Source organism: Momordica charantia (genome assembly GCF_013281855.1).
Source record: "Momordica charantia cultivar OHB3-1 chromosome 4 unlocalized genomic scaffold, Mcharantia_2.0 BLBB01000004.1, whole genome shotgun sequence".
NCBI lineage: Eukaryota > Viridiplantae > Streptophyta > Magnoliopsida > Cucurbitales > Cucurbitaceae > Momordica > Momordica charantia.
The window spans coordinates 3,180,289-3,197,850 of record NW_028275162.1 but is presented as its reverse complement, the minus strand read 5'-3'; the positions used below and the strand labels follow the sequence as shown (position 1 = coordinate 3,197,850).

At 31.6% G+C, this 17,562-nt stretch overlaps 2 protein-coding genes across 2 annotated transcripts; both read right to left on the bottom strand.

Annotated features, from left to right (window-relative positions):
* Nucleotides 1–6,460: 6,460 nt before the first annotated feature.
* Nucleotides 6,461–7,841, bottom strand: LOC111007685 (myb-related protein 308). The gene is made up of 2 exons (XM_022280134.2): nucleotides 7,422–7,841; nucleotides 6,461–7,034 (listed from the first exon to the last, which is right to left on the bottom strand). Exons 1-2 carry the CDS (start codon nucleotides 7,682–7,684, stop codon nucleotides 6,569–6,571), a joined length of 729 nt encoding a protein of 242 aa, XP_022135826.1. The 5' UTR covers nucleotides 7,685–7,841; the 3' UTR covers nucleotides 6,461–6,568.
* Nucleotides 7,842–11,750: 3,909 nt separating this feature from the next.
* On the bottom strand, nucleotides 11,751–16,815 carry APX3 (ascorbate peroxidase 3). Its single transcript, XM_022280133.2, has 9 exons — nucleotides 16,547–16,815; nucleotides 16,069–16,193; nucleotides 15,690–15,739; nucleotides 14,617–14,682; nucleotides 14,480–14,528; nucleotides 13,699–13,781; nucleotides 13,537–13,616; nucleotides 13,331–13,433; nucleotides 11,751–12,269 (listed from the first exon to the last, which is right to left on the bottom strand). Exons 1-9 carry the CDS (start codon nucleotides 16,657–16,659, stop codon nucleotides 12,078–12,080), a joined length of 861 nt encoding a protein of 286 aa, XP_022135825.1. The 5' UTR covers nucleotides 16,660–16,815; the 3' UTR covers nucleotides 11,751–12,077.
* Nucleotides 16,816–17,562: the final 747 nt, after the last annotated feature.

Genomic DNA, 17,562 nt, shown 5'->3' with positions numbered 1-17,562 from the left:
TATTTCCATTGATATCGACATTTAAAACCTTGATTGAAACGACGAAATTTGAAAACATATATTAAGATTTGTGTTAAATGATTAAAAAAAATGGTTAAATGACAAAAGGATGTTTTACTCTACGTGTGGGGTTCCAACTTTAGTCAACTTCATAGAAGATAAGATACACAACATATATTTGACCATTATGATTTAAAAACTCACTCTAGATATTTTTTTTTCTTTATTCACTCACTAAAAATAAAATTTAAAATTTAATATGAATAAGAAAACAACACTACCATGGGAGAAGAGGGCACTAAAAATTAAATGGAGGGAAGAAACAAAAAAGATATTATGGAGAGGAGAGAATTAAGGACCATTTGGCAATTTTCCCATTAATGATTTTCACCATCCATCACTAAAAAAATAAAAACAAAATAAAAATAAAAATAACCACTTATTTTCTTCCACACAATCAATAGTCAATACCCCCACTTTTTTCCTACTCTTTCTAATCTTCTTCTATTATTTGTTTTTTTTCCATTTCATTTTCTTCTTCCTAATTGTCTTTGTCAAAAATAAAATAAATAAAAAATAATTTTTTTATGAACTCTATTTCTATCCATATCTTATCTACATCTACATTATCATGAAAGGTACAAATATGTATATTATAATGGTTTATATACTTAGCTAATTCGAACATAGTTCAGCAAATAATAAATTTTTTACCTTCTCAAAAGTTACCTTTGGCAAAAAACCAGAGTTATCAAGGATGGGGTATTAGAAAAAGACTACATTGAAGTAAAGTCAAGAAGCACTAAAAAAGCAACTACTCACTTTGGACCAAATTTCTAAGAGGTCGATCACGACATAAATGAAGGTGCTAGACTCATACATATGCCAGTCGTGAGTGATAGTGAAACATGAAAAAGTGCAAGATAGAATCAAAGAGCTTAGCATGAAATGTTTGAAAAAAATATCGGTAAAGATAGAGAAGGACTTGTGAGGAACATGGCTAGAAAATTTATACCAGCAACCACCACCCTTCTCCACCCACCAGATATCAAAGTTATAAATAAAACATCAATCAACTTATATATAATCAATTAAATTGTATCAATCGAGCATTCTAAATAGACCAATATGATTTAAGTGATTGCGAAATTAATAATTGTAAGATGGGAAAAAAGAAATTTAAAGAATGTTTGATATTTTTGAAAAATAGTTTCTTTTGGAAAAAAAAGAAAAAAAAAGTCATTTAATTCTGTGGGGAGGAAAATGACTTTTTGACATAAAAGTTTTTGTAGGGTCCCACCGCCGCAAGCGGCGTGGGGAGCCCGCGTTTTTAGTAGGGCGGCTTCCACCAACCACCCTAAACCGGCGGAGTTGGTACCAAATTGCAGCTTTGGACGGTGACATTTCTTTCTAGTTTACCCAAAATACCCCTTTCGTTTCCTTTCAACTACAAACCTATCCCCTTCCCTAAAATCTTTATTTGCCCTCCCCACCCACTTTACTTTAAACATTATCGAGGTGTTTTACTTTTAAAACGTTTATTTTGGTGATTATATCATCAATTTTTCTTCGTGTTTGTCTCTGTAGCGAAGAAAGGCTTAATAGAAGGGGACAGTCAGCTGGTTGCTTCTTGGCCACGCCCTCCTAGAACTAGATACGAGATACTTGATCTAAATTCGAAAATAGGAAATTGCATACCATTCATTGATATACGTATAGGAACATGGGTACCTGATATAAAATGTCATCCAGGTCAAAGCGCAAAGTTGGCTCGCGCTACAGAAACCTGAAGGTCTACCTTTGTTTTTGTCCTTGTACTTTTAAAAATAGATCTTTTTGGTCTTTTCATTTTCATTTTTATCTCTTTTATTTTGATAACAATTTTAGCATAACACTTTACTCACTAAATTTCTTGAAATACAATCCTAAATTTGTATTAAATAGTTTTCATTGTATATAAGATTTGCATTAAAATGTTGCAAATAGAGACGAAAAAAGTACATGGACTAAAACAGACGTTTTGAAAGTACATGACTAAAATGAACAAAATTTGAAAATACAGAGAATAAGAGAACATTTTGAAAGTATAAAAACCTAAATCAACCAAAAGGTGAAAGAATATAAACTAAAGTAGTATTTACACCTATATTCTCTCTTTTTGGCCCATTTTCAATGGTAAAGAATGGTAAAATAAATTTGTAGATGTGCATAACGGAAGAAACTAAAGAAGAGCTCAACTACAAGAAGTCCGAGTGAGACCATTGTTAGGTAAGATCGACAATTTTTGGCCTCCTACAAGTTAGAGAACCCATATTCCGATTATCTTCTTGAAGTATGTGTAACTACGAACTTTATCTGAGAAAGCAAAACATAAGCATTTAATACAAGCGTTAAGATGTCGACACCAAAAAAAAGTTTATCGAGATCATGAGCGTTGGATGATAAGTAGGTGTTGTGACTTGTACTAATCACTTATTGCTAACTACAAATAGTTGCAAAGCAAAATTAATTTGAGAACTAAAGGATCAAATTTTAGGGAAGGTGTGGAAGTTGAAAAAGACATGGTGGGGAACCCTATATGGTAAGGGACCATGCAAGTAATGGATATGTGTAGGTGTGGAAGATGAACACTTTTTTTTTTTTTCCAATTAATGGTGGCCCAATAATTTCCCAAGTGACGGATACAAGGATAAGGGAAGAAAAAAATCTTCAATGTATTTACATTTGAATCTATAATCCTATAATCCTACTAAGTGTATTAGTTTATATAGACTTAATATTCTTTTCTACAAAATAGAATAGTTGGGATGTGACTCGAGATCTTTTAATTTCAACTAAGATTCAATAGAATAGAATTTTTTTTAGTACAACATGTGTGGTGGAGATTTACGACTTCTTGATCATAAATAAATGTTTTAACCCGTAATTGACCGATGGAATATAGTTTTAGAGTTGATATGATTAATTGGTCGAGTACGAATAAATGAGTTTTGACTTTGGAGGAAATAGTGGAAAGACTACATTTACTGAGGTATTCGATAATTTATTTTCAAAAACACAATTAATTAACCATCATGAGTGGCTCATTGGTAGAAAGGAACTAGGATAAATTGAGAGGAAATAGTTTCAAATCCCATGATGGCCAACTACCTTAGCAAGTGGCAGAATATATTTTCATTAATTCCTAAGTATATTTTCATTGAATTTTGTTCTAAAACGTATAAAATTTTTAGCCCTTATATTTTCCAACTCTTGTTTTAAGACAAGGATAATATTGTAATTTGGGAAGGGCAAAAATGAAAATGGAAGGTTCTAACTTAGAAATTAATGTTTCCTACCTAACTCCATTTGGACAAAGAGAAATGGCAAAAAAGAAAAAAAAAGTTTGAAAAAGGAATACACTTTTTCCTCGAAAAGTAAAATCTTACCATAGATTCCCAACTTTAAAAGGGATCCCTATGAAGTCTTGTGCAATTGCTCTCTTTTTTGAACACTTTATTCATTGGCTAAACATTTACCCACTCAATCTTGAAGATTCATTTTAAATAAGAAAATAGAAAAACTAAACTTGGAAGATTTGGTTTTAAGAATAAAAATCTATCATCAAAAGGGTATTATAGTAGTTTTATAGCTCTACTACTCCTATTAAAATCTACCTTTTATTATAATTCTTCTAACTTCAATCTTTCGGTCAGTATGAGTATAGTTCAACTATTTCTGATAAATAAAATTGTAGAAATTATTAATAATTATTGATTTCTATTGATATTAATTAAATACTAGTTTATTATAATGTGTTGGTGGAGTATTTTTTTTAATTTATTTATCACGTAGTAACAATACATATATTATTATTTGAACTCTTTCAAATATATATATATATATATTATCATTTGAGCTATTTGGTATGTTTTTTATCTTTTAAAAAATAACATTAGATTCTTCACGTTTCCAAATGTAAATAATATAAGTAAACCCTGGTAATATCAATATTAAAGAGTTGAGAAAATATATATAATCTTTTTATCTCCAAATATTTTATAAAATTTTAAAATGTGAGAAAATACTATTTTTTCAAAAGTCTAAACTAATATTTAGAGCAGTTATTAATTACAAGAAAGTTTCAACCTATAATAGAGTTACAAATATTGGCTGGAACAAAAAAAAAAGAAAAAAAAATATATATATATATATATAGTTATAAATGTGAAAATTAGACTTAATAAGATCTAAATCCTAAAACTTGTTTGGAAATATTGTTTTCATCGAAACCCCTTAATTTCTAAAGAAAAGAATATTTAAATCAATAGAGATTTAAACTAATATCTTTTATTTATTAAAGAATAAAGAAAAAAACAATTGAGTGTGAGCAATTATTTGAAAAAGTAAACAATGAAGAAAAACACCCGTTGTTTTTCTAAAGTTGAGATAAACAAGATTTCAAGAAAATAAGAAGTATACGACAAATTGTTTCGTATATACTTATATGTTAATATTCGATGTCAAACAGAACATATATAGCTCAAATGGTCAAGACACTAAAAAAAATTGATAAATGTGTTCTAGTGTATTTATTTTGTCGAACACAAAAAAAGTTTAAATACTATTTTGGTCCATTTCAGTTTTTTTTTTTCATTTTAGTTTCTATATTTTTAAAATGTTTATTTTAATCTTTCTATTTTCAACTTTTTTATTTGTTAATTTTAGTTCATATACTATCAAATTGATCATGATCTTTAAAAAAGTGACCCGTTTGGTCTCTATTTATAAAATTTTATAAAAACCCTTTAATACAAACTCACGACTAACTTTCAAAAAATTTAGTGAGTGAAGTGTTAAATTAAAATTTTGATGGAAAGAAATGAGAAGAAAATTAAAATGAACAGACCAAAATGGTCATTTTTTACAAGGATCAAAACGAACCTTTCGAAAACACATTGACTAAAAGAAACAATAGTTGAAAGCACATGAACCAAGATAGACGTTTAAAAAGTACAGAAACGAAAACGAATCAAAGCCAAACGCACATGGACTAAAATGATTGTATTTAAACCAAAAAGAAATGGTCAAAACTTATAAACACATTGAGTTTAATTTTGAAATTGCACACACCTACTAGGCAATTTAGAAACAATCAAACCCTAAAGGGAAAGTTGATGCACTTAAACATATTTATAGTCTCAAATTACTTTTAATAAATACAACCATATAGCCAATCAAAGTCAACCCAAAACATACCTAAAAGATATAATAATGATAAAAATAATACATGTATGTATAAATAACATACATACATACATAATAAGAATATAGGTGTGTGTGGAAAGTAATTTGAAATTAATATTGGAAAATGAATGGTAGGTTGGAGGGTAATACACCTAATTTTAATTAAAGAGGTTGGTTGAAAGATGGTACTAAATTTGGAGAGTTGGTAGTTCCTCCATGTTAATTTGCTTCTTTTCATTAATTATACTAGAGAGAGAGAAAAACACTTACCCCACCCACTTTTTTTTATTATTATTTGAATATTAGGGAAGGGAAAAAGATGGTTTGATCATAAATTGGACAAATAAAAGAGATTTGAACCTAAGTTCGAGAAACCTAAATTAGAGAAAAAAAATAGATCTGAACTAAAGTTTGGAAGAAGGTTATCGACCTGTTATACTAATGAGTAAACCAAACAATAGTTCATTTCTTAATAAATATTTGGATATTAGAATTATTATAATTCACGGGTGGATTTGATATAGTGTTCATTCAATTAAGAAACGGCGCTAAAAATGAATAGGAAATTATAAGATAAATTAAAAATAAATAAATATGAATATGACATTATGGGAGAAAGGATTATGATCCTCCTATGTATACCATTTACTTGTGTTTTTAGCATTTTATTTGGAAAAAACATCATTTTAGAAATAAATATAACTACAAATGTAGTCCACCCCATTTCATTTATATTAGATAATTACCTTATTGCTCCATTTGGATTATATGTGTTGTTTGATGAATATTAAATAATATTATTTGGGATCTCAATAAATATTTGATGTTAAATATCTACATTTATACGTTTAAGAAAATTGATAAATTTTTACACCAAAATATTAATCAAAAGTGAGAAATTTTAAATTTAAAGCAATTAACTAAATCTATTATCATAACGCTAAAATGTAAATTATAAGTAGTAACTAAAATTGATTAGAATTATTTTTTTAGTTCAGCAACATGTGACGACAGAAATTTGAGATCCTGATCTTTTTCTTTTTACCCAATTTTCGATTATTTCAATTTTAGTTTTAATATAGAACTCAATTCAAACCAACATCTTTCTCACGCCATATTTTTTAGTTAGTTTTTCACTAGTTTTTGTTGAATTCAATGAACATTTCCTACTTTTCCTAATTACAAATTTATATAACTGAAAACATTATAGTGAACAAAATTACTCCTTGAAACATATAACAATTGATGAACCCATTTTTTTCATTTCTGATTTATCTTCACTACATATATATATTATTATAAATAAATCAAAGAAAGAAAAAAAAAACACTTTCCAAAAGTGTCATTTAATCTCCAAACTTCTACAATCCAATACACAACTTTTCAATCCCAAAAAATCATACCCATTTTTGTTGTTATTATTTTTGCTCTCACTCGAAGTTTTACCATTTCCACAGCTGCAATCTTTACTATTCTGCAGCCCCAAACTGCAAAAGAAGCAAAGACTGCTTCTCCCTCCCTTCGCCGCCGCCGCCGGCGGGCTGATTCTGAGGTCGAGATTCAAGTCCGGGCACCGTTCTTGATAATCTGCCGGAGCATAATTGATCATAATTTGGTTGTTCTTTCTATCTTCAAGATCTTCTACGGTGGCAGTCGCCGGAGATTTTGACCGATATGGGTTTGTAATCGGCCGGTGAGTCGCCGGGTCGATCCCTCGGCTCAAGAGCTTTCGTTTTATGTGGGTGTTCCAGTAGTTCTTTATCTCGTTATCAGTTCTTCCCGGTAATCTTACAGCTATTAGAGACCATCTGTGTGAAAAACAAAAAGTACCCATTAATCAAAGGTCTCTCAAAACAGCATGAATTGATGTAAATTATTGATGGGTCAAGATATTTTTGGTATACCAATTTAAATTCAAAGCGGATGCATGAACTTTCTAATCAGCTAAACTAAATTCTTGATGGGTCAAGTTCAAGTTTAGATTTTGAAGTTCTCAAGGCAACAAACAGATGCAAATTCCAGATGGGTCAAGTTCAAAAGTTCAGATTTTGAACAATTCTCCATCATCAAGTTTAGATTTTGAACCTCCCAATCCAACAAACTAATACAAATTCTAGATGGGTCAAAGTTTTATATCGACAACTCTGAACATACGAAAATATCATATCATTATAGAAACATGAACACAGACCCACCTATTTCCAAGAAGGCTATGGAGTTTGATGATGATCTCGTCCTCTTCTTCAGTGAAATTTCCGCGTTTAAGGTCGGGGCGGAGATAGTTGATCCACCGCAACCGACAGCTCTTACCGCAGCGGAGGAGGCCGGCGGCTTTGGGGAGGGAGCGCCAGCAGCCCTCACCATGGGCTCTAATATAGGCTATGAGACGATCATCTTCTTCCTTGGTCCATGCCCCTTTATTTGTATGAGCCTTCTCACAGCAAGGAGATCTTCCCATTGATTATTTTTCCAAATTTTGAAACAAGAATTGAACAAACAAGTGACAATATATATATATATGAATGAATGAATGAGAAAAGAAGGAGAAGAAGAAGATTAATTGAACATTAAAACTTTATATTATAATTGGGGGTGTGACTGAAAATATTTGAAGATTATATATTTAAAATGGGGGGCATGGCTTTAATAGGATTTTGACTCATTTTGAGAGCTAGAGAGAGAGAGAGAGAGAGAGAGAGAGAGAGAGATTGATAGCTTCTAGATGTGAGTTGGTAAGATAGGTTTGATGGAGTTGGCTAATGGGACCCTTCTTTTTTTTTTTTTTTTTTGGGTTTGATTAAAAATTAGCATTAATCATATAAATTTTGAGTTCATTAAATTATGGGGTAAACTTAAGGTAGGTATAAAGTGAGGTATCTTGACAACAAACAATAATATATCATGTACTATCTGCCTTTTTGTTTTCTCTCTTTTTTTTAAACTACTTTTCTCTTTTTCTTTTATGAACTCTAAAACAGAGTACCAAATAAGAACATGATAAATATATATAATTATTTCTTTTTGTTTTGTTCTTTGAGAATCCAAAGTTCAAAACCCATATGGGAATTTAAATTTTTTTCGAAAAACGATACTTATTTACTACCCACTACTAAGTTTTTTGAAAAAGCTATTTGCGTTCATTTTCTTCTATTTGTCAAAAATTTAGCGGTGAAGAGTAAGAAGTCGATTCGCATGGGGAAGGTATGTAAATGTAAAATTAACATAAGGGGAAAGGGGAGATCTGGTAGAGCATTAGTTATGAGAAAATCATGATGAGGAGTGGTTTTGGGCCATTTTTTTTGTTTGTTTTTTTGTTGTGCATATAAGCTAAAGAGTGGTTGTTGTGAGCTCTTTATTCTTTAGGTAGGCTATCATACAAACCAAGAGAGAGAAAAAGACAGAGAGATAGAGAGAGAGAGAGAGAGAGATCAAAGAGAGAAGGTTTTCTAGAAGAGTTTATGGTGGTTTGGTACAAAGCAAGATGATAAGAAAAGATAATGAATATGAATGTGGTTTACCTTTTCTTCTCTCTCTTCTACCTTTTCTTTTTCTATCGGAAGATAAATCGTCTAATTCTACAATATTTTGTTTTTAAAATTCATGGAGTTTTAATATTTTAACAATATAGGTGATGCACCATGAATTTGAGTATATTTTTGCGAAGAAGCTGCTCTAGAACAACTAGTAGTAATTGGTTTTGAAAAAATATGGAGGATTTTAATATCCTAATGTAGGAAACTATCCTCTCAATAAAATCGCTCTACTTTTCTTCACGTGCTCAATGTTAGGTTCAATGCAGGACAAACTGTTTTGACTTTACGATATTTAGTTGTTAGGAAACTCGTAAGACTTAAATAACTAAGTGGGTGGGGGAATTATTATAGGTTTGAATCCATTCCTCTCTAGTCTGATTTTACTTTTTTTTTTTTCTCGCAAAATTCCATTAGGGCCAATAATCCTTGGTGATCTTTTATGCAAGTTTTTGGGCAACAAAAGGGTGAAGTTTGGGAGAGAGAAAGGACTGACAAAACTTCACCAACCCAACCACACAATTCCAATGGCAGAATCAAAAGTTGGAAGAAAGAGAATTTAACTTTCAAAAGCATAGATATTTGAAGTTGAAGATGAAGAGGGCAAAATATCTTCATTTCCCAATTAAAAATTTGCTTTTTCATTCATCCCTAAAAACTATACTAAATTATTGAAACGTCTCTTTTTCTTCAGAAAATCCAACTTGGAAAAATTGTTAGAAACTAATTGAAATATAAGGACCAAATAACCAGGATTTCAAAAGTTTAAAACTCCTATTAAAAATGAATAATGGCGAGAGGAGAGATTGGTTAGTAGATTTTCCTTCAAATGACTTTATGAAATGAAATTACGGTCTCGATACTTTCTACAAGCAACGTATGAGAGACAATATCTCTATTTTTCTTTCCATATTTTTTTCGTATCCACTCAAAAAATGTCAAAGCATTTCCTACTATGATTCGAGCGACAATAATGGTGTCACTCTTCTTGTATCAATAGAAGAATTATCTAAGCTTATATATCTGTAACGAATAGACACAATCTTGATTATGTAATTTATTTGAAACGAGTTGTTTGGTTTTAGTAATATAATATAAAAAATAATAATAATAATAATTTTTTTGGTTGGAAATAAGAGGGGGAAAATTGGTGAAAGACAGCAGGGCAGCACTTGGGTTTGAGTTATCACGTGTTTAGGTATTGAACAAATACATACTCCTCGGCCTCTCCTAAAGGCTAAAACCTCTTACCTAACCTCTCTCTCTTTCTCTCTCCTATGCCAAAAAATGGAGGTTTTAATGTTCTCTACCACCAACTACCGACTATTATTGGTCTTCACGAAATTTTTTTTAATACCGCTTTCATTCATTGTTAGTCACGTAAGCATCATTTTAGAATGATGGGAAGTTTACCAACACGATTATAGAATTATTTTTTCTATAGATATATCGATAAAAGAAATCTGGAGAGAAATTGATGGCTTAAAACATATGAGTTATTTTCTCAAAATTAAAAATTCTCTAGGTTAGTATAAACATGAGAGAGAATACTCAAAAGAGAAATGAGAGAGAGAGAGATTAAATCCAATTTTAAAAATTAGTCACTATGAGAAATGAGTTAATCGATGGCTATCACTTAATTATGCTTAATTAAATACTACATTACTTATCTATTATTATTACTATTTAATTTGGTTAGTTAGTTGATTAATATATTACTTGCTTCTTAATTAATGAGTTTTCGTAAGAATCAATTTGGCAATTGAAAATAACTTACTTTATTTGACTTAATATTTATTTGTCTAATTTGTAATTCACTAATTAAGTAATAACAATGCGTAAATTGAAGTTTTATGCAAAACCAGACATTTCATCAAAGTTTCAAATTTCCATGGGAAGAAAATTTTAAGTCAGCAAAATATTTATTCAATTAAAAGAACCTTTAAGTTATTTTCTAAGGTTAATGGATAGAAAATTGATTTAAAAGATGCATAAAAAATCATTTTTAAGAGATCCATTAAGTAATATCCATGTTTCTTGTTTCTCATTCCCTTCGTTTCTTCTTTTAATAAAGATAAAATAATGCTTTTATTTATATTTTGAAGAAAGTTGAAAATAAAAACAAACAAGAAATGAGAATAGTTACCAAAAACTAAAAACGAAAAACATTATCGAACTCACTTTTAAGTTGTCAAGTTCAAATTACAAAATAGGTGCATGGAGAATGGAAAGAGGAATGTTTGGCTTTATTATTTTTTCTTCTCACTTTCTTGTGTTTGGTAACATTGATTTGATGTAACACTCTAGAAACCTCAAAATGGTCTATTGGCCACACTTTTCTTCCTGGGTTTGGTGTGGAGTGTACAAAAAGCTTTAACGAAAGAACACAAAATCCAAGCCAATATGAAACAAGGCTAAATTTATTTTCTGTACTAAAAGTGGAAAGTTTCAATTAGAAGGGTGAAGTCTGTTGGCTCTGCCTCTACAGTCTTCTAGAACCACTGAAATTTCCTATTTGGTTGGTGAGGAAAAGGAATGGGGGAGTGGGTTTGAAGAAGAGAGAGAGATTAGAAACAAGAAGAGAGACAGATTCCCCATTCAACAAAAGGCAGCTGTGTTCTGTAAGTTCCTTGTAAGTTCAAAACGTCCAAACTTGATGTGTTCCCAAAAGTTCCTCCTAGTCCCATTTCAATTTGGTCCTTTTTTTTACTTTTTATATCCGTGTGTCCGAACCAGCTTGCGACTAATCACGGAATAACTGCCTGCCCTACTAAAATCCTAGGTAAGTGGCTACCATGGTTACCTCAACATTTATCGACCATTAGACCAACCTACCATGGTTCATTTTGGTTGTTTTCTACCACCATGAATATTATATTGTCACCTTCAACCATCAATAATACACCAAAATCTCACTAAAAAGTGGCATTCTAGTTAGTTTTTTTTGTTGAATTTGGACATAATAATGGCCAATTCATCCCAAATGAAAGATAATTTACCAAAGTCAAACTGAAGCTTTTCTATATACAACAGCTAAAAAAGTACCTTTAACTGGTGAAGCTCTGAAAAGGGCCAACAAGAAATTTCACAGGGCAGTAAACATATAAAGCAAGTCATAAATTTTCATGGTATGATGATAATCTTGAATCTTGGTGACTGATTTTGTTTATAAAGCTAATGCCTAGAATCATATTATGATGTCTAGGTTGTCTTATTGAGATGTTTCAGATCTCAAATGCACAATTTGCATTGCAAGGTCTCTAGAAAGGACCTCAACATTGCTATATAGACAAGTAACTCTAGTCGACCTTGCTAAAGTGATTACTTCATTTTTTTGCGGATTTCATAGAAGTAGCTCAGAATTACCACGGCAGCTGCAACCGCAACTCCGACAGCACCTTGTGCCAATACAGTGCTGTCCTTCACAATGGCCTTCCCAAAGCTGGGAGTGAACCCAAGCTCTGAAAGTTTCTTGTGTGATGCAGCATAACCTTTGAAGAACGCATCTTCATCCTACCATAAGAATAGTATAAGTAACGTAACTGCATAAAATGGTTAAATCATATTCTTAATCCTTAAACTATGGCATACCTTTCAAATGAATACTTACTTTTGATTTTTAATCAATTCGATCTGAACTATCATTAAATTGTTGAATCATTTTCTTTAAAGTCTGTTATAATGTCACGAATGTGACATTAATGCAATGCATCCATGAGTTGAGGGACAAAATTGACAAAAACTACGACATTAAATTTACATGGCAAGCAGAATTCAAATGGCAAGATGATACAAATCGGAATTACAAATCAAACCATTCTTAGTTCCAAAAGGTATCTCTTATCTATCATACATGGCAATCCTAGGACCAGAGGAAAACAGGAAGATGGAAGGTTTCGGGTATTTAGGTGCTCAAGAGTCGTATCAAGAAAGCCTGTTCAAATACATCATAGCTGAAAAAAGAACCACATAGTTATTGATAGGTTATTGTACTTGCTGTAGAATGGCATAAATGTTTCTACTCTCCTTCAATAGTTGTAATCTAAACGACCTTATCATTAATTGGAAGGTGTTCTTGTAACTTGCCCTATGACTTTTGTATATTTCATATCATCAATGAAATTCATGATTTTTCAAGAAAAACAAATTAAAAAGAAAAGAAAAGAAAAAAAAAGAACCATATAGAATACCAAGTTTGCAAGGTTGGAAGTAAAAAAATTTTAATCCCAATTAACAAAAGGGGATAATTGTTCTTTATCAGTAAAGAAATGGTATTGTCTAAGATAAATGGACGTATCTATGTACTGTTCACACTGGCCAAATCTAAAGTTGTAGTTAATGGCAATGATGGATAGTTAGAGACTATAAGATTTGTCCTTCAGCTAATTTCTCCACTGCTAGAGTCCAGATCAAGCAGATTCTTTATAGAAAGCATGGAAATTAACCTTAGAGTACAAAAGAAAATTTACTATTTTGACTGTTTCAGCCAGCGACTGATTTTTTAGTTTCTTCTTATGGTAGCAAAATGGTAAAATTGTCCCAAATTATATATAACATATAAAAGAAGACCTTACTTTAGCATACAATTCGACATAATAGCGGAACTCAGGATCTTCGAGTAAAGCCTTATCAGTAGGAAGTTTTAAAAGTCCCTCGTATTCTCCTTTCAACAGTTCCCTATCAACATCAAATTGACAACAATCAGAAATAATAATATACCATTGTATGGCCTATTAAGATGATATAGCAAGATTAGTCTGAGATGTAGCTCAAGTCATACACAAAGTATGAGTTATCAAACTTCAGAGGATCCTCTGTCCAAGGTCCATCAAAACCAGATCTCTCCGGATGTGCTCTTCCCTATAACATCAGAATTCACAATATATGATTCAACTAGTAAGACAATAAATCCATGCAAGAATAAAATGTGTGAAGAAATTACCAATGTGTGAGCCCCAGACAATGCAACAATATCCTTGTCAGACAGTCCCATCCTATAAAAGATGTCACGCAGATGCAGTACACCTATCACCAAAATTTAAAAAAAAAAAGTATTCTAGGGTTGACATTTAAAATTAACTTTGATAAGTGACAATTTCCTAACGACACTTGGAGCAAAAATGCACAAAACTTTGTAGAATATGACTTGACCTATCAAGATACCTTAGAAGTGCAGCTGCACAGAAAAATATATGAATGTATCATTATCATTAAACCCTAGGAGAAATTAAGAAGCAACTTCCAGTTAAATAAAAATAAATAACAAATAATGTTTCTTAAAAAATTATAGTCTAAATATCAAACACCATGTAGAAAAATATACAGTAAGATGATACTACTATCAATATGATTAAATCACAGTCAAGGCTGTGGCACTGACACCTTCTTCAGTCCAGTATGAAAACATTGCACTTTAAATATCATTATTATTACATTTAGAACCTGTAAGCAGTCCAAATATTTACCCGCTTACTTTCATCTTACAACACGAGTGAAATTTTACAGCAAATTGTGCAACTAATAATAATACTAATGGAAATTTCAGATCTTCTTCCTTCTCTCTCTTTGACAAATGACTAAATAATATATAAACCAGTTAGCTAGAAACTCAACCATACTATTATCCATTCACAGTACATAGCTAAATGCAGAGAAGGTATTTAGATATCATTCAATTTGCAGGACTGCAGAAAACTACATACAATATTAATAATTTATGATACCTTTTTTTGCATCTGGAAGTCTGCCTTCCTTGGTACAAACGTTTGAATCCTGTGGACAAAGGATTCGGATGTTACCAGAACAGATGGTATAACCATCAGATGCCACATTCAGAAAGTTAACAAATAAATCACTGTACCTTTCTACCAGGAACAAAGTCAATAGTGGGGCCTCCAGTGACCTCAACAGCAACAACACCAGCTAGCTGTATTGAGTATATTTTGAACACCATCAGATTTTTGTTAAGAAAGCATTGATGAATAGAGTAAGCTCGATAAGATCATCGTTCTTGTCATACTAGATGCACAAATATATGACAATCTTTGAGTTTGCCTTTATGAATCTGTAAGGTTGAAAGAACTATTGATCTAAGATCTGGAAAAAATGATTATCTGAAACTCTTGCATCTGCCTTCGCCTAAAATTTACACTCATCATTTGGTACTTCACCGCTCATGACTGAATCCACCTTATGCTCACTGAGGCAATAGGAACAAATATATGAAGAATTCACTCACCACATTAGGGGCATGAATTTTTTTCTTTTCCCCTTTTTTATTGGAGTGAGGTGGGAGTTGATGTGAACAATGATAATGGCCAATTTCTCACCAACTCCAAATGCAGTTCACATCTTTGAGATTTACACTATTTTATAATTGCCAAAAAATTCAACGACATTAATTACAGTACAGGACTTGTGGTTATAAAAAAATTTCTTCAATGACTCTAGTAAATAAAGTTTTCCTATTACAATCTGCACTTATTCATTTAGCTTTTATCTAGGAGTTACGAAGAGGCATATGTGAACTTGTTTGCTAAAATACAAACTTAAGCATGTATGCATATGAATTTGGAAGAAGCATGCATCTTTTCCTGGCACAAACTCCAGTCTGGAAATGATTGACAAAGACGAAGAGAGAAATTGAAATGCTTTAACAACTAAAGTCAAGTGCAAGCACTTAACCATTGAACCAACACCAATACCCAAGCAACATAATCTTCTATTCTCCATACATATCATGCCCATAAACACAAATAGTAGAGTTTTTCTTTTAATCTCATTGACATATCATTGGTCAATGGATAACAAATTTCTCACGCTGAGATTCAAAACACATGATTTCTTTAATACAGAATCTATTCCACCTAAAATAAGGTGCGGTAGACTTCCCAAGTGTAGGCATATCGACACTACTGATATAGTTCCAGTTACCTGGTACAGGTCTGCATAAGTAATCTTTGGATGTTTGGACTTCACTTCCTCTGCCAGTAAAGAAACGAAAAGATCATTAACATCGAGAAAGTTGAATTCTCTAATTCATTTGCAGAGACAAGACTCTGTATAATTTTCTATAGTCTCTTAAACTAAGGATAGATATAAATAGTAATTCCTATACTCGAAAGTGCAAGTAAAATGTGTTAATTTGCTATTTTAAGTGCAGATTCTCTGTAAATTAAAAAAAATATATATATATTTAGAAATACTTGATACAGCTCCATTGTAAATTCTAAGTTGACAGCAATAAAAATACTCCAATTGACTTTCAGTTTACATAGGAAAAGAGGAAAACCGAAGGCACCAAAAGGCATACCACAAAAATCAATAGCCTTTTTCAGGCCATTATTAGAGCCATGAGAATACTCCTCCTCATTCCTAATCGATCCGTTAGGCCCACCGGTTTTAGTACTCGCGTCATAAGTCCCAGCATCGTGCCAACTACAGAAACAGTTTCAGAGACGTCAAAAACTTTGCTACAGCCGTTTGTAAGAAATCGTACCAACAAATTCATAGAGAAAGTAAGCCTTCACTCAACACAAAACAAAAAACCAAAATCTGAGGATTCCAGCCATGCAATTTTATCAAACAACAGCCAAAAAGAAAAAAACAACAGTAACTCATCCACGCTATTCTAATAGGAGCGGCTCGTTCCGCTCATTCACTCAACCGAACTCGCAAGAAAAAGGAAATGATAGAAATAACAATACAACGCATAAAACGATAACTCCTATGGTCGGTTGCAGATAGTCAATGTAAATGTTCATTCAGAGGGAGAGAGAGAGAGAGGATACGCCAAACGAAGCATGATCGGAGCGCAGTTCCGGTTGGCAATGAGAGCGCGGAGGTCACGGCGAGCCCTGTCGATCTCCTTGAGGTATTCGGTGTCTACGACGGGGAGCGCCATGGAAACGAACAAACAACAGAGGAAGAAGAATCAATGGCGATTGGATATTATGGTTGGAAGAAGAGCGAACCAAACTCAACAGATTGCCTCGAACTTAGCAAACAAAATTTTCCCCCAAATTGATAACGCTCCCTCCAATCTCCTCATCCTCTGGGCCATGGATCGCCACGCGGCTTTATGCTAAAATTTCAGTGAACCAAAATTTTTTATTTTTATTATTATTATTATTATTTTGATTGGAATTTTAGAATTCTAGGTCCGTTGCCGTCTGAAGTCAAACAAAAATAAATAAATCAATTTTGGAATTTAATGCACCGTTTTTCCTTCTTTATTTTTAGGGGATTGGGATTCCTTTCTTCTTCTTTTTTTCCTCTCTTTTCATTTTTTTGGTGAAATTGAACCAAATTTTAATATATGAATTTTTTATCACAACTTAACAGTTAAAAGACATTTTGTTGCTTTTCATTCAATTTTATATCCTTATATCCATCGTGTTTAAACAAAAAAGAAAAAAAAACTATAATTAAGACATCTACATTAAAGTGTGTCCCAAATTATTTTTTTTTATTAAAATAGTAATATTTTACAAGGATATACTAAAAGTAAATTTGATGTCAAAATGACTTCTAAATATGTCAGTAGCTTATAATTCTTGTTGTCTCGTAGTTTAGCTTAACTTTATTAAGCGTATTTGGTTCATTCCATAAAGTAGGGTAAGTAATAAAAGACACGCTAAGCTTAATAAGGTAGGTCAAAGAGTTCATTTCAATGAAGTACAAATAAAGAGTTCAAGGTCAATATGAACATAATTCAATGGTAAATGACGTCTACTTCAAAGAATTTATGTTTTTTTTTAATCTGTTTTCAAAATAAATATTTAACAGAATTATCGACAATTTATTT